Raw genomic sequence first — 21388 nt, 5'->3', positions numbered from 1 at the left:
GAGTTTCACGAGGACCACTGGAGTGGCATTGTTGTTTCTGCCGTTCAGTGGGATGCATGTTTCGACGGTATTAATGTCGATTTCAATTTCTTTTGATTGCAGAAAGTTGACCACTTGCGGTTCAGCTGAGACACTATCCATTTCATCTGGTTCACCTTATTATTCAGTTTTCGCATAGGATCTTGGTTTAATTTGGTGCCCTGTCACGATGATATCATTCATTCGCTTATCCTTAGCATCGCCGGTAAAATGTGTGGACCAAACGATCAGGACTTTCGCATTTTGTGACACTGGAGTCACTTAAATCCTTCGATTGGTAAGTGTTTTTTTCGCATTAAATGTCGGTGGAAGTAAACGTAATATAGTTGCAAATGCATCTGCAGGTTATCCATACATCTCTGTGCCATGTCTGCTTTAGCACCGTCGGTAAATAGCATGTTAGCATCGATTAGCATAGCATGTTAGCATCCATTAGCTGGCAGTTAACATCAACAAAACTCACCTTTGTGAATTTGTTGACTTTATAGTTGCAAAGGCATCTGCAGGTTATCCATACATCTCTGTGCCATGTCTGCTTTAGCACCGCCGGTAAATAGCATGTTAGCGTCGATTAGCATAGCATGTTAGCATTGATTAGCTGGCAGTCACGCCGCAACCAAATATGTCTGATTAGCACAAAAGTCAACATCAACAAAACTCACCTTTGTGATTTCGTTGACTTTATCGTTGCAAATGCATCTGCAGGTTATCCATACATCTCTGTGCCATGTCTGTCATCGCCGGTAAAATGTGGAGACATTCCGCCACATTCAATGGGGGTCTGGCGGCAGACACTTTCGCATCTTTGGGCCAGTGGTGCAACTTGAATCCCTCCCTGTTAGTGTTGTTACACCCTCCGACAACACACCAACGAGGCATGATGTCTCCAAAGTTCCAAAAAATTGTCGAAAAAAAGGAAAATAACAGAGCTGAGACCCGGTGTTTGTAATGTGTTGAAAATGAAAATGCCGGCTTTATTACCTCGGAGACGTCACGTTCTGACGTCATCGCAATAAGAGCGATAAACAGAAAGGCGTTTAATTCGCCAAAATTCACCCATTTAGAGTTCGGAAATCGGTTAAAAAAATATATGGTCTTTTTTCTGCACCATCAAGGTATATATTGACACTCACATAGGTCTGGTGATAATGTTCCCCTTTAACAAAAACTCCGGTAGCAGAAGCAGAGCCTTTTTGTCTGCGTCCTCTCTCATTGCTCAACAACAGCAGCCACAGTAAATTAATTTTGTTTAAGACTTTTTCTGTGACATTCGAACATCAGCAGCACATATTACGTGTGACATCATTGTTGTGTGTGTGTGTAACACAATCTCGGTATACTTTTATGGATTACAAAACCCAAAACCAGTGAAGTAGGCACGTTGTGTAATTCGTAAATAAAAACAGAATAAAAGGATTTGCAAATAATTTTCAACTTATATTCAAAGACTGCAAAGACAAAATATTTAATGTTCGAACAGATCAACTTAATTTATTTTGCAAATAAACATTAACTTTTAATTTAATGGCGGCAACACATTGCAAAAAAGTTGGCACTGGGGCATTTTTACTACTGTGTTACATGGCCTTTCCTTTTAACAACACTCCGTAAACGTTTAGGAACTGAGGAAACCAATTTTTTAAGGTTTTCAGGTGGAATTATTTCCCATTATTGTTTGATTTACAGCTTAAGTTGTTCAACAGACAACAGTGTTGTATTTTACGCTTGGTATAATGCGCCACACATTTTCAATGAGAGACAGGTCTGGACTACAGGCAGGCCAGTCTAGTACCCGCACTCTTTTGCTTGATGTACCTTTCAGCATTAATGGTGCCTTCACAGATGTGTAAGTTACCCATGCCTTGGGCACTAATACACCCCCATACCATCACAGATGCTGGCTTTTGAACTTTGCGCTTACAACAATCCGGATGGTTCTTTTCCTCTGCTACGTTCCACGTAGTGGTGGTTTGTTTTTGTGTTTCTTCTTCTTTTGTTTGAACAGGTCACACTCAACCACGACCTCTGCTGCCAATCAACCGGTTCCTGTTCCCAGCTGTTCCTCATTTCACCTGTTGATCGGCCAACCAATCCCAGTCCACTGCTTAAAGCCACCTTCTCACCACTGGAAAGGGGGATTCTTTTTCTGACATGCTGTCTGGAGTTTTGAGGGACGCTACTTTGTCTTTGGCGCTACTTTTCCTTTGTCTTCTATTTGTTTGATCTTTCAACCTTTGTAAGTATCTGCAGCCTAGTCCTGGGAAAGCTTAGACAGAGGCCTCTATACACTACACACGTAGGATTTGTTTGTGTATAGAGACACCAGGCTTAGTGGTGGCTGTCACCTTTGTATGTTTTGGACCCCCTCTTTGGTTAGAGTAGTTAGGTAGGTTTTTGGTTTATGCCAATTAAATAGCTTTCGTTAGTCAGCTTACCCTTCTTTTCTAGAGGTGTATTTTGGTATGTTTTGTTAATTTCTTTGTCAGCACCTGTATTACCAAGCTAAACTAGTGTTTGTGTCTTTGTTGTAACCCCCCCCATGGTTACTTTTCAATACACTAGTTTTTGTTTTCAATTCTTGGCTTCGGTGTCTTTAATTTACAACTCATTTGATTTATACGCTTTTATGTGGCGTTCCCCTACGATCCCTAGACTTTGAGCCATCTGGGAACGTAACACAATGTACACAGTTTGCAAAAACTATTTTAAATGTGGACTCGTCAGACCACAGAACACTTTTCCACTTTGCATCAGTGGATCTTAAATGAGCTCGGGTTCAGCGAAGCCAGCGGCATTTCTGGGTGAGGTTGATAAATGGTTTTTGCTTTGTATAGTATAGTTTTAACTTGCACTTACAGATGTAGCGACAAACTGTAGTTACTGACAGTGGTTTACTAAAGGGTTCCTGAGCCCATGTGGTGATATCCTTTACTACCTGATGTCACTTTTTGTTGCAGTACCGCCTGAGGGATACAAGGTCACCGGCATTCAATGTTTTCATGCAGTGATTTCTCCAGATTCTTTGAACCTTTTGATGATATTACGGACCGTAGATGGTGAAATTCCTAAATTCCTTGCAATAGCTTGTTGAGAAATGTTGTTCGTAGACTGTTAGGGCAATTTGCTCACGTATCCTTGTTTGGGAATGACTGAGCATTTCATGGAATCTGTTTTTATACCCAATAATGGCACACACCTGTTGCCAAGTAACGTGTTCCCCTGTGGGATTTTCCAAATAAGTGTTTGTCCTCAACTTTCTCAGTTGTTTTTTCCCACTTGTGCCAGCTTTTTTGAAACATGTTGCAGGCATCAAATTCCAAATGAGCTGAAATTTGCAAAAAATATTTTTTTTCAGTTCGAACGTTAAGTATCTTGTCTTTGCAGTTTATTAAATTGAATATAAGTTGAAAAGGATTTGCAAATCATTGTTTTTAGTTTTTTTTTTACAATTTACACGTTTCCTCTCTGATCTGCTACCTTACCGTGGTAGACAAGTTTGCATGTCCCAATGATCCTATGAGCTATGCTGTCCGGGGGCTTTATGCCCCCTGGTAGAGTCTCCCAAGACAAACTAGTCCTAGATGAGTGATCAGAAAAAAAAGCACGAAGACCGCTATGAAAAATACAATCGAATGACCCAGATTTCCCTCTCCTGGACGGGCGTCACCGCGGCCCCCCCTCTGGAGCCAGGCCCGGAGGTGGGGCACGATGGCGAGCGCCTGGTGGCCGGGCCTGTCCCCATGGGGCCTGCCCGGTCACAGCCCGAAGAGGCAACGTGGGTCCCCCTTCCTATTGGCTCACTACCCATAGCAGGGGCCATATACTGTAGGTCAGGTCCAATGTGAGCTGAGCAGCAGCCGAAAGGCAGGGCACTTGGCGGTCCAATCCTCGGCGGCATAAGCGAGCTCTTGGGACGTGGAATGTCACCTCGCTGGGGGGGGGGGTGGCTAAATATAGTTCCGGCTAAATATAGTCGGACTCACCTCAACGCACAGCAAGGGCTCTGGAACCAGTTCTCTCGAGAGGCGCTGGACTCTCTTCCACTCTGGCATTGCACGCAATGAGAGGTGACGGGCTGGGGTGGAAATTCTTGTTGCGCCCCGGCTCAAAGCCTGCACTTTGGAGTTCAACCCAGTGGATTCCACTCCTTCGGGTGGAGGGATGGGTCCTGACTATTGTTTGTGCTAACGCATCAAGTACCCAACCTTTTTGGATTCATTCGAGGGAGTCCTGGAGAGTGTGCCCCCGGGTGATTCCCTCGTTCTACTGGGGGACTTCAACGCTCATGTTGGCAACAACAGTGAAACTTGGAGAGGCGTGATTGGGAAAAATGGCCGCCCGGATCTGAACCCGAGTGGTGTTTTATTATTGGACTTTTGTGCTCATCACGGATTGTCCATAACGAACACCGTGTTCAACCAGGACACACTAGGCCACAGTTCCCTGATCGACTTTGTAGTTGTGTCAACGGATTTGCGGTCTCATGTTTTGGACACTCGAGTGAATAGAGCGGTGGGGCTTTCTACCAATAACCACCTGGTGGTGAGTTGGCTGCGATGGTTGGGGTGGATGCCGGACAGACCTGGCAAGCCCCGACGCATTGTGAGGGTCTGCTGGGAACGCCTGTCAGAGTCTCCTATCAGAGACAGTTTCAATTCCTGCCTCCGGAAGAACTTTGAACATGTCACGAGGGAGGTGCTGGACATTGAGTCCGAGTGGACCATGTTCCGTACCTCCTATTGTTGACGCGGTTCATTGGAGCTGTGGCCGCAAGGTGGTTGTTGCCTGTCGTGGCGGTAATCCTAGAACCCGCTCCAGCGGTGAGGGATGCCGTCAGGCTGCAGAAAGAGGCCTATCGTGTTCTTTTGGCTCATAGGACTCCTGAGGCATCAGAGAGGTACCGACAGGCCAAGCGGTTTGCGGCTTCAGCGGTCGCGGAGGCAAAAACTCGGACATGGGAGGAAGGGGAAGCGGTGCCATTATTATCAAAAACAAATATTAACTACATTTATTGTACCCAACTTTTGTTGAAACATACATTGTGTATTGCACAATGGTCTGGGAACATACATATAAAACAATCACAAAACAATATTCATATTACAAAAGAGAGTAAAAAACAATACATTGGATTATTAAGACTCAGCCTCAATTCAGCACCTTAGACTGCTCGGCCACATTATCCTGAAAGGCTGTCTTTAGAGGATCAATTTGTGAACATTTTTTTCCCAATGTACATCGATTAAATGCCGAGATCTTTTTACATACAATGTTTGTATGTAAAATGTATTGTACTGTTTACTCTCAGCTTCTATGTCAACTTTTTGACAAATTTAAAATAAAAGTACACAATGTTGTTTATCAATGAATATACTTTACTGATAAAAAGCACTAATCTAAAATAAAAAATCTATAAATGTTAGAATCATATTAACAAGATTGTGTTTCAGACATGCATTGTTCTGTGTGTAACACACACAACAATGATGACACACATGTTACATATGATGTTGACAGTTCATTTCAAATCATGCAGCTTCATTTGCTGCTGCTGTTCTCACCAGCACACTTGTGTTTCTTACACTGGTATTTAGAAGAGAATCTTTCACCACACACACTGCAACCGAACACCTTCTCGCCTGTGTGTGTTCTCATGTGTGTTTTCAAATGAAAACTTCGTGTAAAACCTTTACCACAGACTGAACAAATAAAAGGTTTTTCACCAATGTGTGTTCTCATGTGTACTTTCAAATGTGGTTTTTGTGTAAAACATTTACTACAGACTGAACATGAAAAAGGTTTTTCCCCAGTGTGTATTCTCATGTGTACTTTCATAAACTGACTTGTTACAAAACCTTTACCACATACTGAGCAAGGAAAAGGTTTTTCACCAGTGTGCATTCTCATGTGTACTTTTAAATTCTGTTTTTGTACAAAACCTTTACAACATACTGGACAAGAATATGGATTTTCTCCAGTGTGTATTATTGTATGTTTTTTCAAATAGTCACTATGTACAAATCCTTTGCCACAGATTGAACAGAAGAATGTTTTTACGCCCATGTGAGTTTTAATGTGTTTTTTCAAATAGTTACTATGTTCAAATACTTTACCACAGATTGAACAGATAAAAGCTTTCTCACATTTGTGTACTCCCATGTGTACTTTCAAATGGTTACTTTGTACAAAACCTTTCCCACAGATTGAACAGGAAAAAGGTTTTTCTCCAGTGTGTGTTTTCATGTGGTCTTTTAACACATTCTTACGTGCAAATCGAATACAACAAACTGAGCAGGAAAAAGGTTTTTCTCCAGTGTGCATTCTCATGTGTACTTTCAGATCACTACTTTGTATACAACCTTTACCACATACTGAACATGAAAAAGGTTTTTCTCCAGTGTGTGTTTTCATGTGTAGATTCAACACATTTTTTCGCCCAAATCTTTTACCGCATTCTGAGCAGGAAAAAGGTTTTTCTCCTGTGTGTATTCTCATGTGTACTTTAAGATTACCACGATAACTAAAAGTTTTGTCACAGTGAGAACATGTCAAGTGTGTGTTGTCAGTGTGACCTGTCTTATCATCTTTAGAGTCTTCATCATCAGAGTCAGGAGAGTGAGACGTTGTGTCGTCACTATCTAATAGTGGAGCTAAGATCTTGTCTGCTTGTGATCCTCCACAGTGGTCTCCATCAGCTTCTGTTGTCATGTGTTGAGTGGAGCTGCTGCTTGGAGGCTCCGCCCCTCTCTTCTCCTCACTTTCACCTTTGACCTCATCATCTTCACTCTTCACAATCACTGGGAACTCCTCCAACCATTCATGATGCTCTCCCTCCTGACTGATGATGTGTTCCTCCTCTTCCTCCTTAATGTGAGGGGTTAGTCTTTCCTCCTTAATGTGAGGGGTTAGTCGTTCCTCCTCTTCCTCCTTAATGTGAGGGGTCAGTGGGCCCTCCTCTTCGTCTTTAATGTGAGGAGCCAGTGGGTCCTCCTCTTCCTCTTTAATGTGAGGAGTCAGTGGGTCCTCTTCTTCTTTAATGTGAGGAGTCAGTGGGTCCACCTCTTCCACATTAATGGGAGGGGTCAATGGCGCCTCGTCTTCCTCTTTAGAGCGGGAAGGCTGTGGCTCCTCCTGGTCCATCCCGATGCTCCACTATTGTTTAGTCAGGGAGAAGATGTTCTTCACAAATGTCTGCAGGACGCAAAAAGACAAAAACACGCTCTAAAATCGTCCAGCTTTGTTCAGTCACATGCATTAAAAAAAAACAATGTTATGGGTCCATCCCACCTCTTGCCAAAGATGAAATGCACGCTAACATAAATTTAGAAAGATTAGTGAACAATATTTGTGAAGAATATGTCTTATGTGTATATAAAGAAAGTTTTAGCTCTTTGGATTCAACTCATGAAAATGGGAGCAAAGAATAAAGTTTTGTACTATACTCTGTATATACAGTCGTGGTCAAAAGTTTACATACACTTGTAGAGAACATAATGTCATGGCTGTCTTGAGTTTCCAATGATTTCTACAACTCTTATTTTTTTGTGATAGAGTGATTGGAGCACATACTTGTTGGTCACAAAAAACATTCATGAAGTTTGGTTCTTTTATGAATTTATTATGGGTCTACTGAAAATGTGACCAAATCTGATCAGTCAAAAGTATACATAGATCATCAATGTTAATATTTGTTTACATGTCCCTTGGCAAGTTTCACTGAAATAAAGAGCGTTTGGTAGTCATCCACAAGCTTCTGGCACTCCTTTTGACCAAATTGGTGCAGTTCAGCTAAATTTGTTGGTTTTCTGACATGGAATTGTTTCTTCAGCATTGTCCACACGTTTAAGTCAGGACTATGGGAAGGCTATTCTAAAACCTTAATTCTAGCCTGATTTAGCCATTCTTTTACCACTTTTGACGTGTTTGGGAATTATTGTCCTGTTGGAACACCAAACTAAGGCCAAAACCCAACCTCCGGGCTGATGATTTTAGCTTGTCCTGAAGAATTTGGAGGTAATCCTCCTTTTTCATTGTCCCATTTAAAGCACCATTTCCATTGACAGCAAAACAGGCCCAGAGCATAAAACTACCACCAACATGCTTGGCGGTAAGAATGGTGTTCCTGGGATTAAAAGGCCTCACCTTTTTCTCTTCCAAACATCAACATTTTTGTTTCATCTGACATCACATGGACAAAGATAAGAACTGCTGGGGGAAAGTTCTGTGGTCAGGTGAAACAAGTGAAGTGAAGTGAATTATATTTCTATAGCGCTTTTTCTCTAGTGACTCAAAGCGCTTTACATAGTGAAACCCAATATCTAAGTTACATTCAAACCAGTGTGGGTGGCACTGGGAGCAGGTGGGTCAAGTGTCTTGCCAAAGGACACAACGGCAGTGACTAGGATGGCAGAAGCGGGAATTGAACCCGCAACCCTCAAGTTGCTGGCACGGCCACTCTACCAACCGAGCTAAACCGCCCAAACTGCTCAAAAATTGAGCAGTTTGGCCACAATACCCAGCAATATGTTTGGAGGAGAAAAGGTGAGGCCTTTAATCCCAGGTACATCACACCTACCGTAAAGCATGGTGGTGGTAGTATTATGCTCTAAGCCTGTTTTGCTGCCAATGGACCAGGTGCATTACAGAGAGTAAATGGGACAATGAAAAAGAAGGATAACCTCCAAATTCTTCAGGACAACCTAGAATCATCAGCCCGGAGGTTGGGTCTTGGGTGCAGTTGGGTGTTCTAACAGGATAATGACCCCAAAAACATGTCAAAAGTGGTAAAGGAATTGCTAAATCAGACTAAAATTAAGGTTTTAGAATGGCCTTCCCAATGTCCTGACTTAAACTTGTGGACAATGCTGAAGAAACAAGTCAATGTAAAAAAAACACATTTAGCTGAACTGCACCCATTCTGTCAAGGATAGTGGTTAAAAATTCAACCAGAAGCTTGTGGATGGCTACCAAAAGCGCCTTGTTGCAGTGAAACTTGCCAAGGGACATGTAACAAAATATTAACATTGCTGTATGTATACTTTTGACCCAGCAGATTTGGTCACATTTTCAGTAGACCCATAATAAATTCATAAAAGAACATAACTTCATTTATGTTTTTGTGACGAACAAGTATGTCACGAAAAACAATTTAAGTTGTAGAAAGTATTGGAAACTCAAGACAGCAATGACATTATGTGCTTTACAAGTGTACGTAAACTTTTGAGCACGACTGTACACACACACACACACACACACACACACACACACACACACACACACACACTCACACACACTCAAACAAACAAACAAATACACATGCAGAAAAATACACATACATATTTGGTGAGTGAAAATTAACCAATGACCAATTTTGACTTGAGATACGTTGTTAGCGACCCTCTAGACCGAGCTACAGTGGGGCAAAAAAGTATTTAGTCAGCCACCGATTGTGCAAGTTCTCCCACTTAAAATGATGACAGAGGTCTGTAATTTTCATCATAGGTACACTTCAAATGTGAGAGACAGAATGTGGGAAAAAAATCCAGGAATTCACATTGCAGGAATTTTAAATAATTTATTTGTAAATTATGGTGGAAAATAAGTATTTGGTCAACCATTCAAAGCTCTCACTGATGGAAGGAGGTTTTGGCTCAAAATCTCACGATACATGGCCCCATTCATTCTTTCCTTAACACGGATCAATCGTCCTGTCCCCTTAGCAGAAAAACAGCCCCAAAGCATTATGTTTCCACCCCCATGCTTCACAGTAGGTCTGGTGTTCTTGGGATGCAACTCAGTATTCTTCTTCCTCCAAACACGACGAGTTGAGTTTATACCAAAAAGTTCTATTTTGGTTTCATATGATCACATGACGTTCTCCCAATCCTTTGCTGTATCATCCATGTATCCATTTTGGTATGAACTCAACTTGTCGTTTTTGGAGGCAAAATAATACTGAGTTGCATCCCAAGAACACCAGACCTACTGTGAAGCATGGGGGTGGAAACATAATGCTTTGGGGCTGTTTTTCTGCTAAGGGGACAGGACAATTGATCCGTGTTAAGGAAAGAATGAAGGGGGCCATGTATCGTGAGATTTTGAGCCAAAACCTCCTTCCATCAGTGAGAGCTTTGAATGGTTGACCAAATACTTTTTTTCCACCATAATTTACAAATACATTCCTTAAAATTCCTGCAATGTGAATTCCTGGATTCTTTTCTGTCTCTCACAGTTGAAGTGTACCTATGATGACTAAATACTATTTTGCCCCACTGTATATGTAGTATGGAACGGTCGATTGGAGCTGTGCTACAAAATATGGCCGCTCTAATCTTGCGAGACATCTGTCAAAAGGTAAATTGAGAGTATTGTTCTCATTTGCGACCGACAACGACAGAGCAACAAATGAAAATGAATGTCTGTCAATTTCCCAGCGTCGATAAATCGTCACGTGCATGTTTCAAGAGATTTCACGCTTTTTCTCGCTTTCAGCAGCTCCGCATGTTACTCCGCACTTTGGTTCAAAAAAGTCCTACCTCCTTTGTCAGTTAAGTCATGTACAACTCTACCTCTGCCTCCATGTTCAATATTCAAGTAGAACCTCAATGGTTTTTCATCTTTAATTTGAAAGACTGTTCACTTATCTGCCAAATTAAAATATAACTGCAATTTTTTTTTTTTAGAACATTGCCAATTATTCACAATCATTATCTAAGACAAGAACACAAGTTTGTCTTTTTGTGCATTCTAACTAGTAAATAAACGTGAGCAAAAATCAGCTAACAATGGAGACAATGGGAGCTCCTCTAATCGGTCCACAAAATCATCAAGATAATCATCCAAAAACTGCTAACAATACTCCTTTTACATTTTGTGACCTGAATATTGACCAAATATTGGCGATATTGTTAATATAAGCGCTAACGTTAGGGACCTACTTTTAGCGGCGCATTGATCACAGAAGTAGCTAGCTTATGCTGCTTTACTGACATACTGAGCTGCTTTCTCGTCTCTAACATAATGAAAGCTAATTCTAGATTATAAATCATGTCTCTCGCTTATGTAGTCGAAGGTTTTGGACATAAACCGAGAAGTTGGTCAACTTTGACATCCAACTTTGACCTGGAAATGGCGAGAAAGACGTGAAAAGACGCTCTCTTGCACCCAATCCATTTTTTAACCCTTTGCAAGGATTCATTTATCATGAATTTTTGTTATTGAAGAATCAAGAATATATGAACATCCCAGTGAGAGCAGATATTGTACAGTAAGCGATTGTTTTCTAAAGTTTGTTGTCTCTCATGAAGTCTTCTATGATCAGTAGTAGGGCTGCGAATCTTTGAGTGTCCCACGATTCGATTCAATATCGATTCTTGGGGTCGCGATTCGATAATATATCGATTTTTTCGATTCAACGCGATTCTCGATTCAAAAACGATATTTTTCCAATAGAAAACAATTCTGTATTCATTCAATACATAGGATTTCAGCAGGATCTACCACAGTCTGCTGACATGCTAGCAGAGTAGTAGATTTTTTTTTAAAAGCTTTTATAATTGTAAAGGACAATGTTTTATCAACTGATTGCAATAATGTAAATTTGTTTTAACTATTAAACAAACCAAAAATATGACTTGTTTTATCTTTGTGAAAACATTGGACACAGTGTGTTGTCGAGCTTATGAGATGCGATGCAAGTGTAAGCCACTGTGACACTATTATTTTTATTTTTATTTTATAAATGTCTAATGCAGTGGTTCTTAACCTGGGTTCGATCGAACCATAAGAGTTCGGCAGAGGTCAAAACACACCTGACTCATCGTCTTAATAAAAACTTCTCCCTATCGGCGTATTACGGATACGGCAAACAGCAGAAGTCACACTGATTTGGATGTGTTTAATTTGTTGTGAGTTTATGCAGTCTAGTGTGAGTTTAGTGTCCGTTTTTTTCTTTGAACAAGGGGATGTTCATTCACGGTTCATTTTGTGCACCAGTAAAAAAGCACGGTAACACTTTGGTATGGGGGACATATTCACTATTAATTAGTTGCTTATTAACATGCAAATTAGTAAGATATTGGCACTTAACTTGTAATTATTATGTACTTAATAATGCCTTATTTGGCATGGTCTCATTATAACCCTAACCTTTTAACCCTAACCAAATAACTCCAAATTAACTCTTTGATACTTAGAATATGTTCCCCTAGTGTCCAAAAAACCTCTAAATTAAGTCTTTTGTTACTTAGAATATGTTCTCCGTACTAAAGTGTTACCAAAAAAATAACTTTGTCATGAATTTGAAAAAAAAAAACATTTTATTTTTCACTAAGAAGGGTTCGTTGAATGTGCATATGAAACTAATGGGGTTCAGTACCTCCAACAAGGTTAAGAACCACTGGTCTAATGATAATGTCAATGAGGGATTTTTAATCACTGCTATGCTGAAATTATAACTAATATTGATACTGTTGTTGATAATATTCCTTTTTGTTTCACTACTTTCAATTGCTCTGTGTATTGCAGTTCTGAGTGTTGCTGGGTCAGGTTTGGTTTTGGAATTGGATTGCAATGTTATGGTATTGCTGTGTAGTGGTTTGTTGGATTGATTTAAAAAAAAATAAAAAATACAAAAAATTAAAATTTAAATAAAAATTTAAAAAAGCGATTTTAAAAAAACTGACAATCCATTCTGAATCGCACAACGTATTCGAATCGATTGTTTCCCACACCCCTAATTAGTAGTGTTGTTAATTCTGAAGAAAAAGGCAAGCATCGTGATGTGTCTACAAAATTAATACGCCGCTGTATGCTTAGAATAGGCAACATGCGTAAATATTACGTTATTATGAATATACCTGTTATTACATTACATATATACTTAAAGCGTGTATATAGAATGTTGATGGAAGTTTTAGGATATTATTTAGAGCGTGGCGCAGTGGGAGAGTGGCCGTGCGCAACCCGAGGGTCACTGGTTCAAATCCCACCTAGAACCAACCTCGTCACGTCCGTTGTGTCCTGAGCAAGACACTTCACCCTTGCTCCTGATGGGTGCTGGTTGGCGCCTTGCATGGCAGCTCCCTCCATCAGTGTGTGAATGTGTGTGTGAATGGGTAAATGTGGAAGTAGTGTCAAAGCGCTTTGAGTACCTTGAAGGTAGAAAAGCGCTATACAAGTACAACCCATTTGTCATTTATTTATCATTATAGGCAGAATAGAGGAACTGCCATTGACTCAATTGTTGACAGATTTTTGCTAGTGTTTATTTACGATTTAGAATGCACTAAATAAAAAAAAACATATGTTCTTGTCATAGGGACTGTGAATGATTTCAAAAAAAGTACAGTTCCCCTTTAAATTAGAAAACAGAACAAAAAGATATCATGTAACAAGAAGAGGATATATTGATAATAATAAAATGCCTCAAAGAATATGTCCCCCATACAAATGTGATGAATTAATCTCAATACTGTCCTGCCTCAGTGAATATGTTCGGGCTTTCCCTTTTAATAAAGTAAGAAGACCATAGTTTACGTGAAAATATTTATTTTACCAATGGACAGGGATAAGTAACTCATTTTTACAGTTAGCTAAATTCAACAGAATGCTGTCAACCACGTGGTTGCAAGTACCCGACGCTCGTGGGGCGATGTAACTCGGTTGGTAGAGTGGCCGTGCCAGCAATTTGAGGATTCCAGGTTCGTTCCTCGCTTAACCCATACGAGTCACTGCCGTTGTGTCCTTGCAAGACACTTTACCAACCTGCTCCCGGTGCCACCCACGCTGTTTAAATGTAACTTAGATGTTGGGTTTCACTACGTTAAAGCGCTTTGAGTCACTAGAGAAAAGTGCTATATAAATATAATTCACACCACTACGTGCATCATCTTCACTAGAACACCCACATTTTTACATACAACATATTTAAGAATGGTGCTAATAAATAAATAGAAAGTTAGTAAACATGTAAGAAGTAAACAAACCTGTTTTGTGTAACACAACTTGATGTTTTTGGAAAACAGCGTCCAGTAGTTGATGTTGTCGCTTCTTTTGTTGGACAAAGTTCCTCCTTGTACTCTCTTATTGTTTTTTTCATACATTGTTTAAAGGCCTACTAAAATGAAATGTTCTTATTCAAACGGGGATAGCAGGTCCATTCTATGTGTCATACTTGATAATTTTGCGATATTGCCATATTTTTGCTGAAAGGATTTAGTAGAGAACGTCGACGATAAAATGCGCAACTTTTGGTCGCTAATAAAAAAGCCTTGCCTTTACCGGAAGTCGCAGACGATGACGTCACAAGGGTGAGGGCTCCTCACGTCCTCACATTGTTTATAATGGGAGCCACCAGCAGCAATAGCTATTCGGACCGAGAAAACAACATTTTCCCCATTAATTTAAGCGAGGATGAAAGATTTGTGGATGATGATATTGATAGCGAAGGACTAGAAAATATAAAATAAAATAAAATAAAAAGTGACGGCTCTGGGCGGCGGCAGTGTGAGCATTTCAGATGTAATTAGACACATTTACTAGGATAAGTCTGGAAGATCCCTTATCTGCTTATTGTTTTAATAGTGTTTATGAGATTATAAAGACATACCTCGAGGTCGGATGGCTGCGGTGAACACGCAGTGTCTCAGAGAAAAGCTGAGGAGCCAAGTTCAAAGCTGCCTTTTAAACAGCTACTGCAGAAGGACGATTAATCCAATGATGTCCCCGGTAAGATATATATCACAATTTTCCCATCCAAAAACATGCTGGTTGACGTAGAGAAAACATGTTCGCTTGACCGCTCTGTGTTAAAAACTAAGAAACACCGGCTGTGTCTCGGTGCTGGACAGCTGCACACCACCGCTTTCCACCGACAGCATTGTTCTTTATAGTCTCCATTATTAGTTGAACAAATTGAAAAATATTCAGCAACACAGATGTCCAAAATACTGTGTAAGTATGCGATTAAAGCAGACAACTTTTTGTTGTGAGTGGTGCTGCGCTAATATTCCCTGACAGTCACTGACGTCACGCGTACGCGTAATCATTCCGCGACATTTTCAACAAGAAACTCCGCAGGAAATTTAAAATTGCAATTTAGTAAACTAAAAAGGCCGTATTGGCATGTGTTGCAATGTTAATGTTTCATCATTGATATATAAACTATCAGACTGCGTGGTCGGTAGTAATGGGTTTCCGTAGGCCTTTAACATCACACATATTTCTTCAAAGGCAGCAGTTAGTCGCTCATTCACCAACACTCACAGCAATTTAGACATTTTCACTTAATAACAACACTTTAAACTTACATTGGATCTCTGCTTTGCGGTGTCGATAACTTCCGCCTCTCTTTGTTAGCAGCTAACAAGCTAAGCTAGGCTAGGCTAGCACGTCAAAGCGCACTCAGACTAATGTATCCGATACAAACAATTATTAACGATGTTTTCTCTATTAAACGTCCTTCATGTCTACATGTACGTCGTAATTAAGCTCAATAAACAATAATAACCAAAACAACGTATTCTCCGTCAAACGCCATCTTGTTTTTCTTCGAGGTGTTCTCAACCGTGGAACAAATGTTGGCCAAACACGTGTTTCATTGGGACAATATTGAATGGTGCACACTTGCTTCGCCAAGCCACATAACGAAACGTGACATTTAAGAGTTGCTGGTGTAACAATTGGAAGAACGTATTTGACATATCTCTTGTACATGCGGCTAATGAGGTAATATAAATTATATATACGTTTATATTATTTCTGTTATTTACCTGATATGTTGTTCGAAGCTAACGTGCTACCGTTAGCCCGCTAACAGGCCTATGTAGCAAATGTAAGCGTTTATGAGGAGTGTATTTTATATGTTCTCTATGAGAATTATATTAACTTATTTAATACTCTAACTGTTTTTTACTGTGCAGTATAGTCACGCTTAACATTATCAAATATTAGTTTCTAGAAAGGAACGAACGTCCGGTAATTGAAGTCTGGAATAAGTCACATTGTATTACACTTACATTGCAGTAGTCTACTTTGTGTTGGTGCTAACTTATTTAGCATTCATCCATCCATCCATCCATTTACTACCGCTTATTCCCTTTTGGGGTCGCGGGGGGCGCTGGCGCCTATCTCAGCTACAATCGGGTGGAAGGCGGCGTACACCCTGGACAAGTCGCCACCTCATTGCAGGGCCAACACAGATAGACGGAAAACATTCACACTCACATTGACACACTAGGGCCAATTTAGTGTTGCCAATTCGTCCTCGCTTCCTCCCGTGCCGCTGTCTGTCGTGATATGGGTCAATAGCTTCAGTTTCTTCTTCAATTTCGTTTTCGCTACCTGCCTCCACACTCCAACCATCCGTTTCAATACATGCATAATCTGTTTAATCGCAAAGGGCGCTGAAATCCGAGTCTGAATCCGAGCTAATATCGCTATACCTTTCTGTGCTATCTGCCATGTTTGTTTCAGTGTGATCACGCTGTGACGTCATAGGATATCACTTTTGGCAATATAGTGTATCTAACTATCGTCCAGATGTCCGACATAACTCCACTCTAAATGCTCCCTCATCACACTCACATATGTGTTTAGTTTTTACTCGCTGTGTTTTTCAGCTTCTTGTTGCTCGACAGTCTCGTGCATGTTGGCTTTTGTCTGGAAAAACTCCAGCAATGACATCACTGACTATTATCGACAAATGAATTTGTCCGCGACACATTTTTTTAATGATTTTTGTTGACAAAGTCAACGGCTGGTTGCACCTTACTTGTTACTGTCCTTACTTCCTACGGATATGAATGTGTCAGGGATGCAGGGCATGTATCTATCAACATCACTGTGATCACCAGAAAAATACTGAAATATCATTATTTTGGTTAACTACTTTGACTATTTACTGTAATAAAAACTACAGAGTGAGTACATTTTAATTTGGGGTTTACATATAAATGACAATTGTCATTGTTGTATATATGACATTTATTTGATCTAATTGTCACATAATTATAATTTTTGCTAAACATGAAAAAAACAGTTTATATGATCTACCACTACTTATATTATCTACAGACTAACTTGTTATATTTCACACTCTTTTAATTTTAGTGTGTATACAAAAAAGTATTAGTGTATTATTTATATATTTAATTGATATCCGCCATCCTGTGTTTTTGTTTGATAATAATTGTGATCAAAATTGAATCATTCAATGATTTTTAGAAGATGAAATATCAGTATCAGTATTAAAATGGTAAATGGATTGTACTTGTATAGCGCGTTTCTACCTTTAAGGTACTCAAAGCGCTTTGACACTACTTCCACATTTACCCATTCACACACACATTCACACACTGATGGAGGGAGCTGCCATGCAAGACGCTAACCAGCACCCATCAGGAGCAAGGGTGAAGTGTCTTGCTCAGGACACAATGGACGTGACGAGGTTGGTACTAGGTGGGGATTGAACCAGGGACCCTCAGGTTGCACACGGCCACTCTCCCAACTGCGCCACGCCATGGCCGATACTGCCCCTGTACTACTTGGTGTTGGATCCAAACCCAATGTTTAATATCACCCACAAATAATGCAAAGTATCAAACAGAGGAATAAATGATTAGTACATTTCAACAAAGTGTAGATAGAACCATGTTACAACAGGAAGTTTTATCGAGAAAGAATGGTCAATCATTTTCGTGTAAGGCCTGGGTGAGGTTTCCCGTGTTGAATCAAATTAAGTAAAGGTTACCACTAACAGTAAAGCAGCTAGTAGATTAATAATCGTTTTGAGAAAATAATACTGGAAATGATGTAATATTTTACTACATATTTAAGCAACTAAATTAGGAGCCTGTGTAGCCTGTTTTAAAATGGTTCTATTAGTAATTATGTATGAAATAAAATACTGTAAAATCTATTTTAAATCATAGCGTCCATCCTTAGTAAAACGTCCTATTGTCCTGGCTTGTTTTTCTTTTGTTGTGAATTATGTTGTAAAGAGCAGCGTGTTTGTGCGTCACTAACATTTCAAGATCGTTCATACAATAACTTAATTTTCCTAAATGCATGTAAACGTGACTGGGCGGAGCTGGATGTTTCTAAAGCATGTGTTTGTCTGGTTGTGTCCTGCAGACGTCTGTGAAGAACATCTTCACCCTGAGCAAAGGAAGTGGAGCATCGGGATGGTAATGGAGGAGCCACAGCCCTTCCACATTAAGAAGGAAGAGGAATACCCACTGATCACACATTTTGCAAAGGAAGAGGAGGACCCACTGCCCCATCACATTAAAGAGGAGGAGGACCAACTGACCTCTCACATTAAAGAGGAAGAGGAGAAACACAGCATCAGTCAGGAGGGAGAGCATTTTGAAGGACTGCAGGAGGGTGATGTCACCAAGATGCCATTGACTGGTGTGATTGTGAAGAGTGAAGATGATGAGGTCAAAGGTGAAAGTGAGGAGAAGAGAGGGGCAGAGCCTCCAAGCAGCAGCTCAACTCAACACATGACAACAGAAGCTGATGGAGACCACTGTGGAGGATCACCAGCAGACAAGATCTTAGCTCCACTATCAGATAGTGACAACACAACGTCTCACTCTTCTGACACTGATGATGAAGACTGTGAAGATGATAAGACATCTCACACTGACAACACACACTTGACGTGTTCTCACTGTGACAAAGCTTTCAAATGGCGTAGTAATCTCAAAGTACACATGAGAATACATACTGGGGAAAAACCCTTTTCCTGCGCAGAATGTGGTAAATGTTTTGCACAAAATAATTGTCTGAAAATACATACAAGGACCCACACTGGAGAAAAACCCTATTCCTGTTCAGTCTGTGGTAAAGGTTTTGCGCGAAGTGATCATCTGAGAATGCACGTAAGTTTGCACACGGGAGAAAAAACTTTTTCCTGTTCAGTCTGCGGTAAAGATTTTGCACGAAATAGTTATCTGAAAATACACTTAAAATTGCACACTGGAGAAAAATCATTTATCTGTTCAGTCTGTGGTAAAGGTTTTGCACAACAAAGTAATCTGAAAAGACACACAAGAATGCACACTGGAGAAAAAAATGTTTTCCTGTCCAGTCTGTAGTAAAGGTCTTATACAAAGTAAGACTCTTAAAGTACACTGGAGACATAACATTCACCTAAAAGGCATTATTGATGATGCAGAGCAAAAAGCACACTTGTGAAAATCCTTTTATCAGCTTGGTCGGCTTTAAAGGTTTCATAGACAGTCTAACTTTGAAAAGACTCATAAAAAGACACACACTCAAAAGAAACCATTTAGTTGCAGTGTGTGTGTGGTGAAAGATTCCCTAAGTAGCAGTGTAAGAAACACAAGTGTGCGGGTGAGAAGAGCAGCAGCAAATGAAGACACAGGATTTTTTGTGATTGTGTGTTACAAGCTTGACAAATTGCTTCTAACTTTTTTGTTCCAACACATTTACCCTTGAATGCTAAGAACATTTTTGAACTGTTAGCAAAATATAGCGTTCATTTTTGTTTGGTAAATGACAGACCATGAGAGATTATCGTCTTACTTCAACATCTATAAACATGTAAATGCTGCCTCTTTCCTAGATCAGCATTGTAAATGTAAATATGTTTTTAAAGGGGAACATTATCACAATTTCAAAAGGGTTAAAAACAATAAAAATCAGTTCCCAGTGGCTTGTTTTATTTTTCGAAGTTTTTTTCAAAATGTTACACCTCCCGCAATATCCCTAAAAAAAGCTTTGAAGTGCTTGATTTTCGCCATTTGCGATGTGACTGTCCATTTCCCTGTGACGTCATACAGTGCTGCCAATACAAACAACATGGCGGTTACCACAGGAAGATATAGCGACATTAGCTCGGATTCAGACTCGGATTTCAGCGGCTTAAGTGATTCAACAGATTACGCATGTATTGAAACAGATGGTCGGAGTATGGAGGCAGATAGCGTAAACTAAATTGAAGAAGAAACTGAAGATATTGAGCGAAAAGCTATTGACGCTATTCGGCCATAGCATGGGTGTACCTATTGAGGTGGCCCATAGCACGGCTGCCTTATTAGCAATGCCGGTAAAATGTGCGGACCAAACGATCAGGACTTTCGCATCTTGAGACACTGGAGCAACTTAAATCCGTCGATTGGTAAGTGTTTGTTTCGCATTAAATGTGGGTATCTAGTTTCAAATGTACATACAGCTAGCGTAAATAGCATGTTAGCATCGATTAGCGCAGCATGTTAGCATCGATTAGCTGGCAGTCATGCTGCGACCAAATATGTCTGATTAGCACATAAGTCAACAACATCAACAAAACTCACCTCTGTGATTTTGTTGACTTTATCGTTGCAAATGCATCTGCAGGTTATCCATACATCTCTGTGCCATGTCTGTCTTAGCATCGCCGGTCAAATGTGGAGACACTCTGGCACATTCAATTGGGTTTGGCGGCAGATTTCTTGCCAGTGGTGCAATTTGAATCCCTCCCTGTTAGTGTTGTTACACCCTCAGACAACACACTGACGAGGCATGATGTCTCCAAGGTTCCAAAAAATAGTCGAAAATAACAGAGCTGAGACCCGGTGTTTGTAATGTGAAAATGAAAATGGTGGGCGTATTACCTCGGTGACGTCACGTTCTGACATCATCGCTACAAGACCGATAAACAGTAGGTGTTCAATTCGCCAAAATTCACCCATTTAGAGTTCGGAAATCGGTTAAAAAAATACATGGTCTTTTTTCTGCAACATCAAGGTATATATTGACGCTTGCATAGGTCTGGTGATAATGTTCCCCTTTAATTGTTTCACCCTGGATAACTAAATGTTAAATAGATACATGTAAACGGGGAAGTAAATGTTTATATACTACATTACCCGGACAGGTTAGTTCTGTAGACGGAAACAGGAAATAGGTTTGAGTTATTTTGGAGGACAATATTTGTGCCATTTGATCAATAAAGAGTTGATATATTGTTACATGTTGTTCCTGTTTTGTCTACACAAGAAACACGTCTGGATAGGACAGCTGCTGTAGCGTCGGTCTAAGACAAATCTAATTGACCAAAATGTGGGAGAAGTAGCAAAGCCACGCACAATTTGCGGAGATGGTTTGAATTTCTGTGAATTGACGAAATGAAGACGTTGCAAAATCCCATCTCATTGACCTGAGACCGCAGCCAGTTTAGAAAATGTAATTTGTTTCTGGTGCCAGCAGGGCTCTGAGTATGACAAACCATCTCTCTAATGATGAACAATGTAAATAAATGTTTAACTGCCCACGGCACATTTAAAAGATAGTATAATTAAAGGGCTGTCAAAATAATGAGTTCATTCGTGTGATTAATCAC

At 40.1% G+C, this 21388-nt stretch overlaps 3 protein-coding genes across 10 annotated transcripts in view; 1 reads left to right on the top strand and 2 right to left on the bottom strand.

Moving 5' to 3' along the window:
• LOC133554362 (gastrula zinc finger protein XlCGF57.1-like) overlaps positions 1-21388 on the bottom strand; it is a 295100-nt gene that overhangs the window by 91290 nt on the left and 182422 nt on the right. The window lies entirely within an intron of this gene.
• On the bottom strand, positions 5033-15642 carry LOC133554368 (gastrula zinc finger protein XlCGF57.1-like). 5 transcript variants are annotated; one of them, XM_061903015.1, is made up of 3 exons: positions 15348-15642; positions 14025-14732; positions 5033-7230 (listed from the first exon to the last, which is right to left on the bottom strand). In XM_061903015.1, exon 3 carries the CDS (start codon positions 7177-7179, stop codon positions 5578-5580), a length of 1602 nt encoding a protein of 533 aa, XP_061758999.1. In that variant the 5' UTR covers positions 7180-7230; positions 14025-14732; positions 15348-15642; the 3' UTR covers positions 5033-5577. The 5 variants fall into 5 exon arrangements, with proteins under 5 accessions (XP_061758999.1, XP_061759000.1, XP_061758996.1 ...); XM_061903016.1 differs by having other exon boundaries at positions 14648-14732; XM_061903012.1 differs by having other exon boundaries at positions 14025-15642.
• LOC133554381 (oocyte zinc finger protein XlCOF8.4-like) lies at positions 15618-21017 on the top strand. Its single transcript, XM_061903073.1, has 2 exons — positions 15618-15765; positions 18172-21017. Exon 2 carries the CDS (start codon positions 18222-18224, stop codon positions 19137-19139), a length of 918 nt encoding a protein of 305 aa, XP_061759057.1. The 5' UTR covers positions 15618-15765; positions 18172-18221; the 3' UTR covers positions 19140-21017.

Source organism: Nerophis ophidion, linkage group LG06 (genome assembly GCF_033978795.1).
Source record: "Nerophis ophidion isolate RoL-2023_Sa linkage group LG06, RoL_Noph_v1.0, whole genome shotgun sequence".
NCBI classification, from domain to species: domain Eukaryota; kingdom Metazoa; phylum Chordata; class Actinopteri; order Syngnathiformes; family Syngnathidae; genus Nerophis; species Nerophis ophidion.
This window is presented reverse-complemented; position numbering and strand designations above follow the sequence as displayed.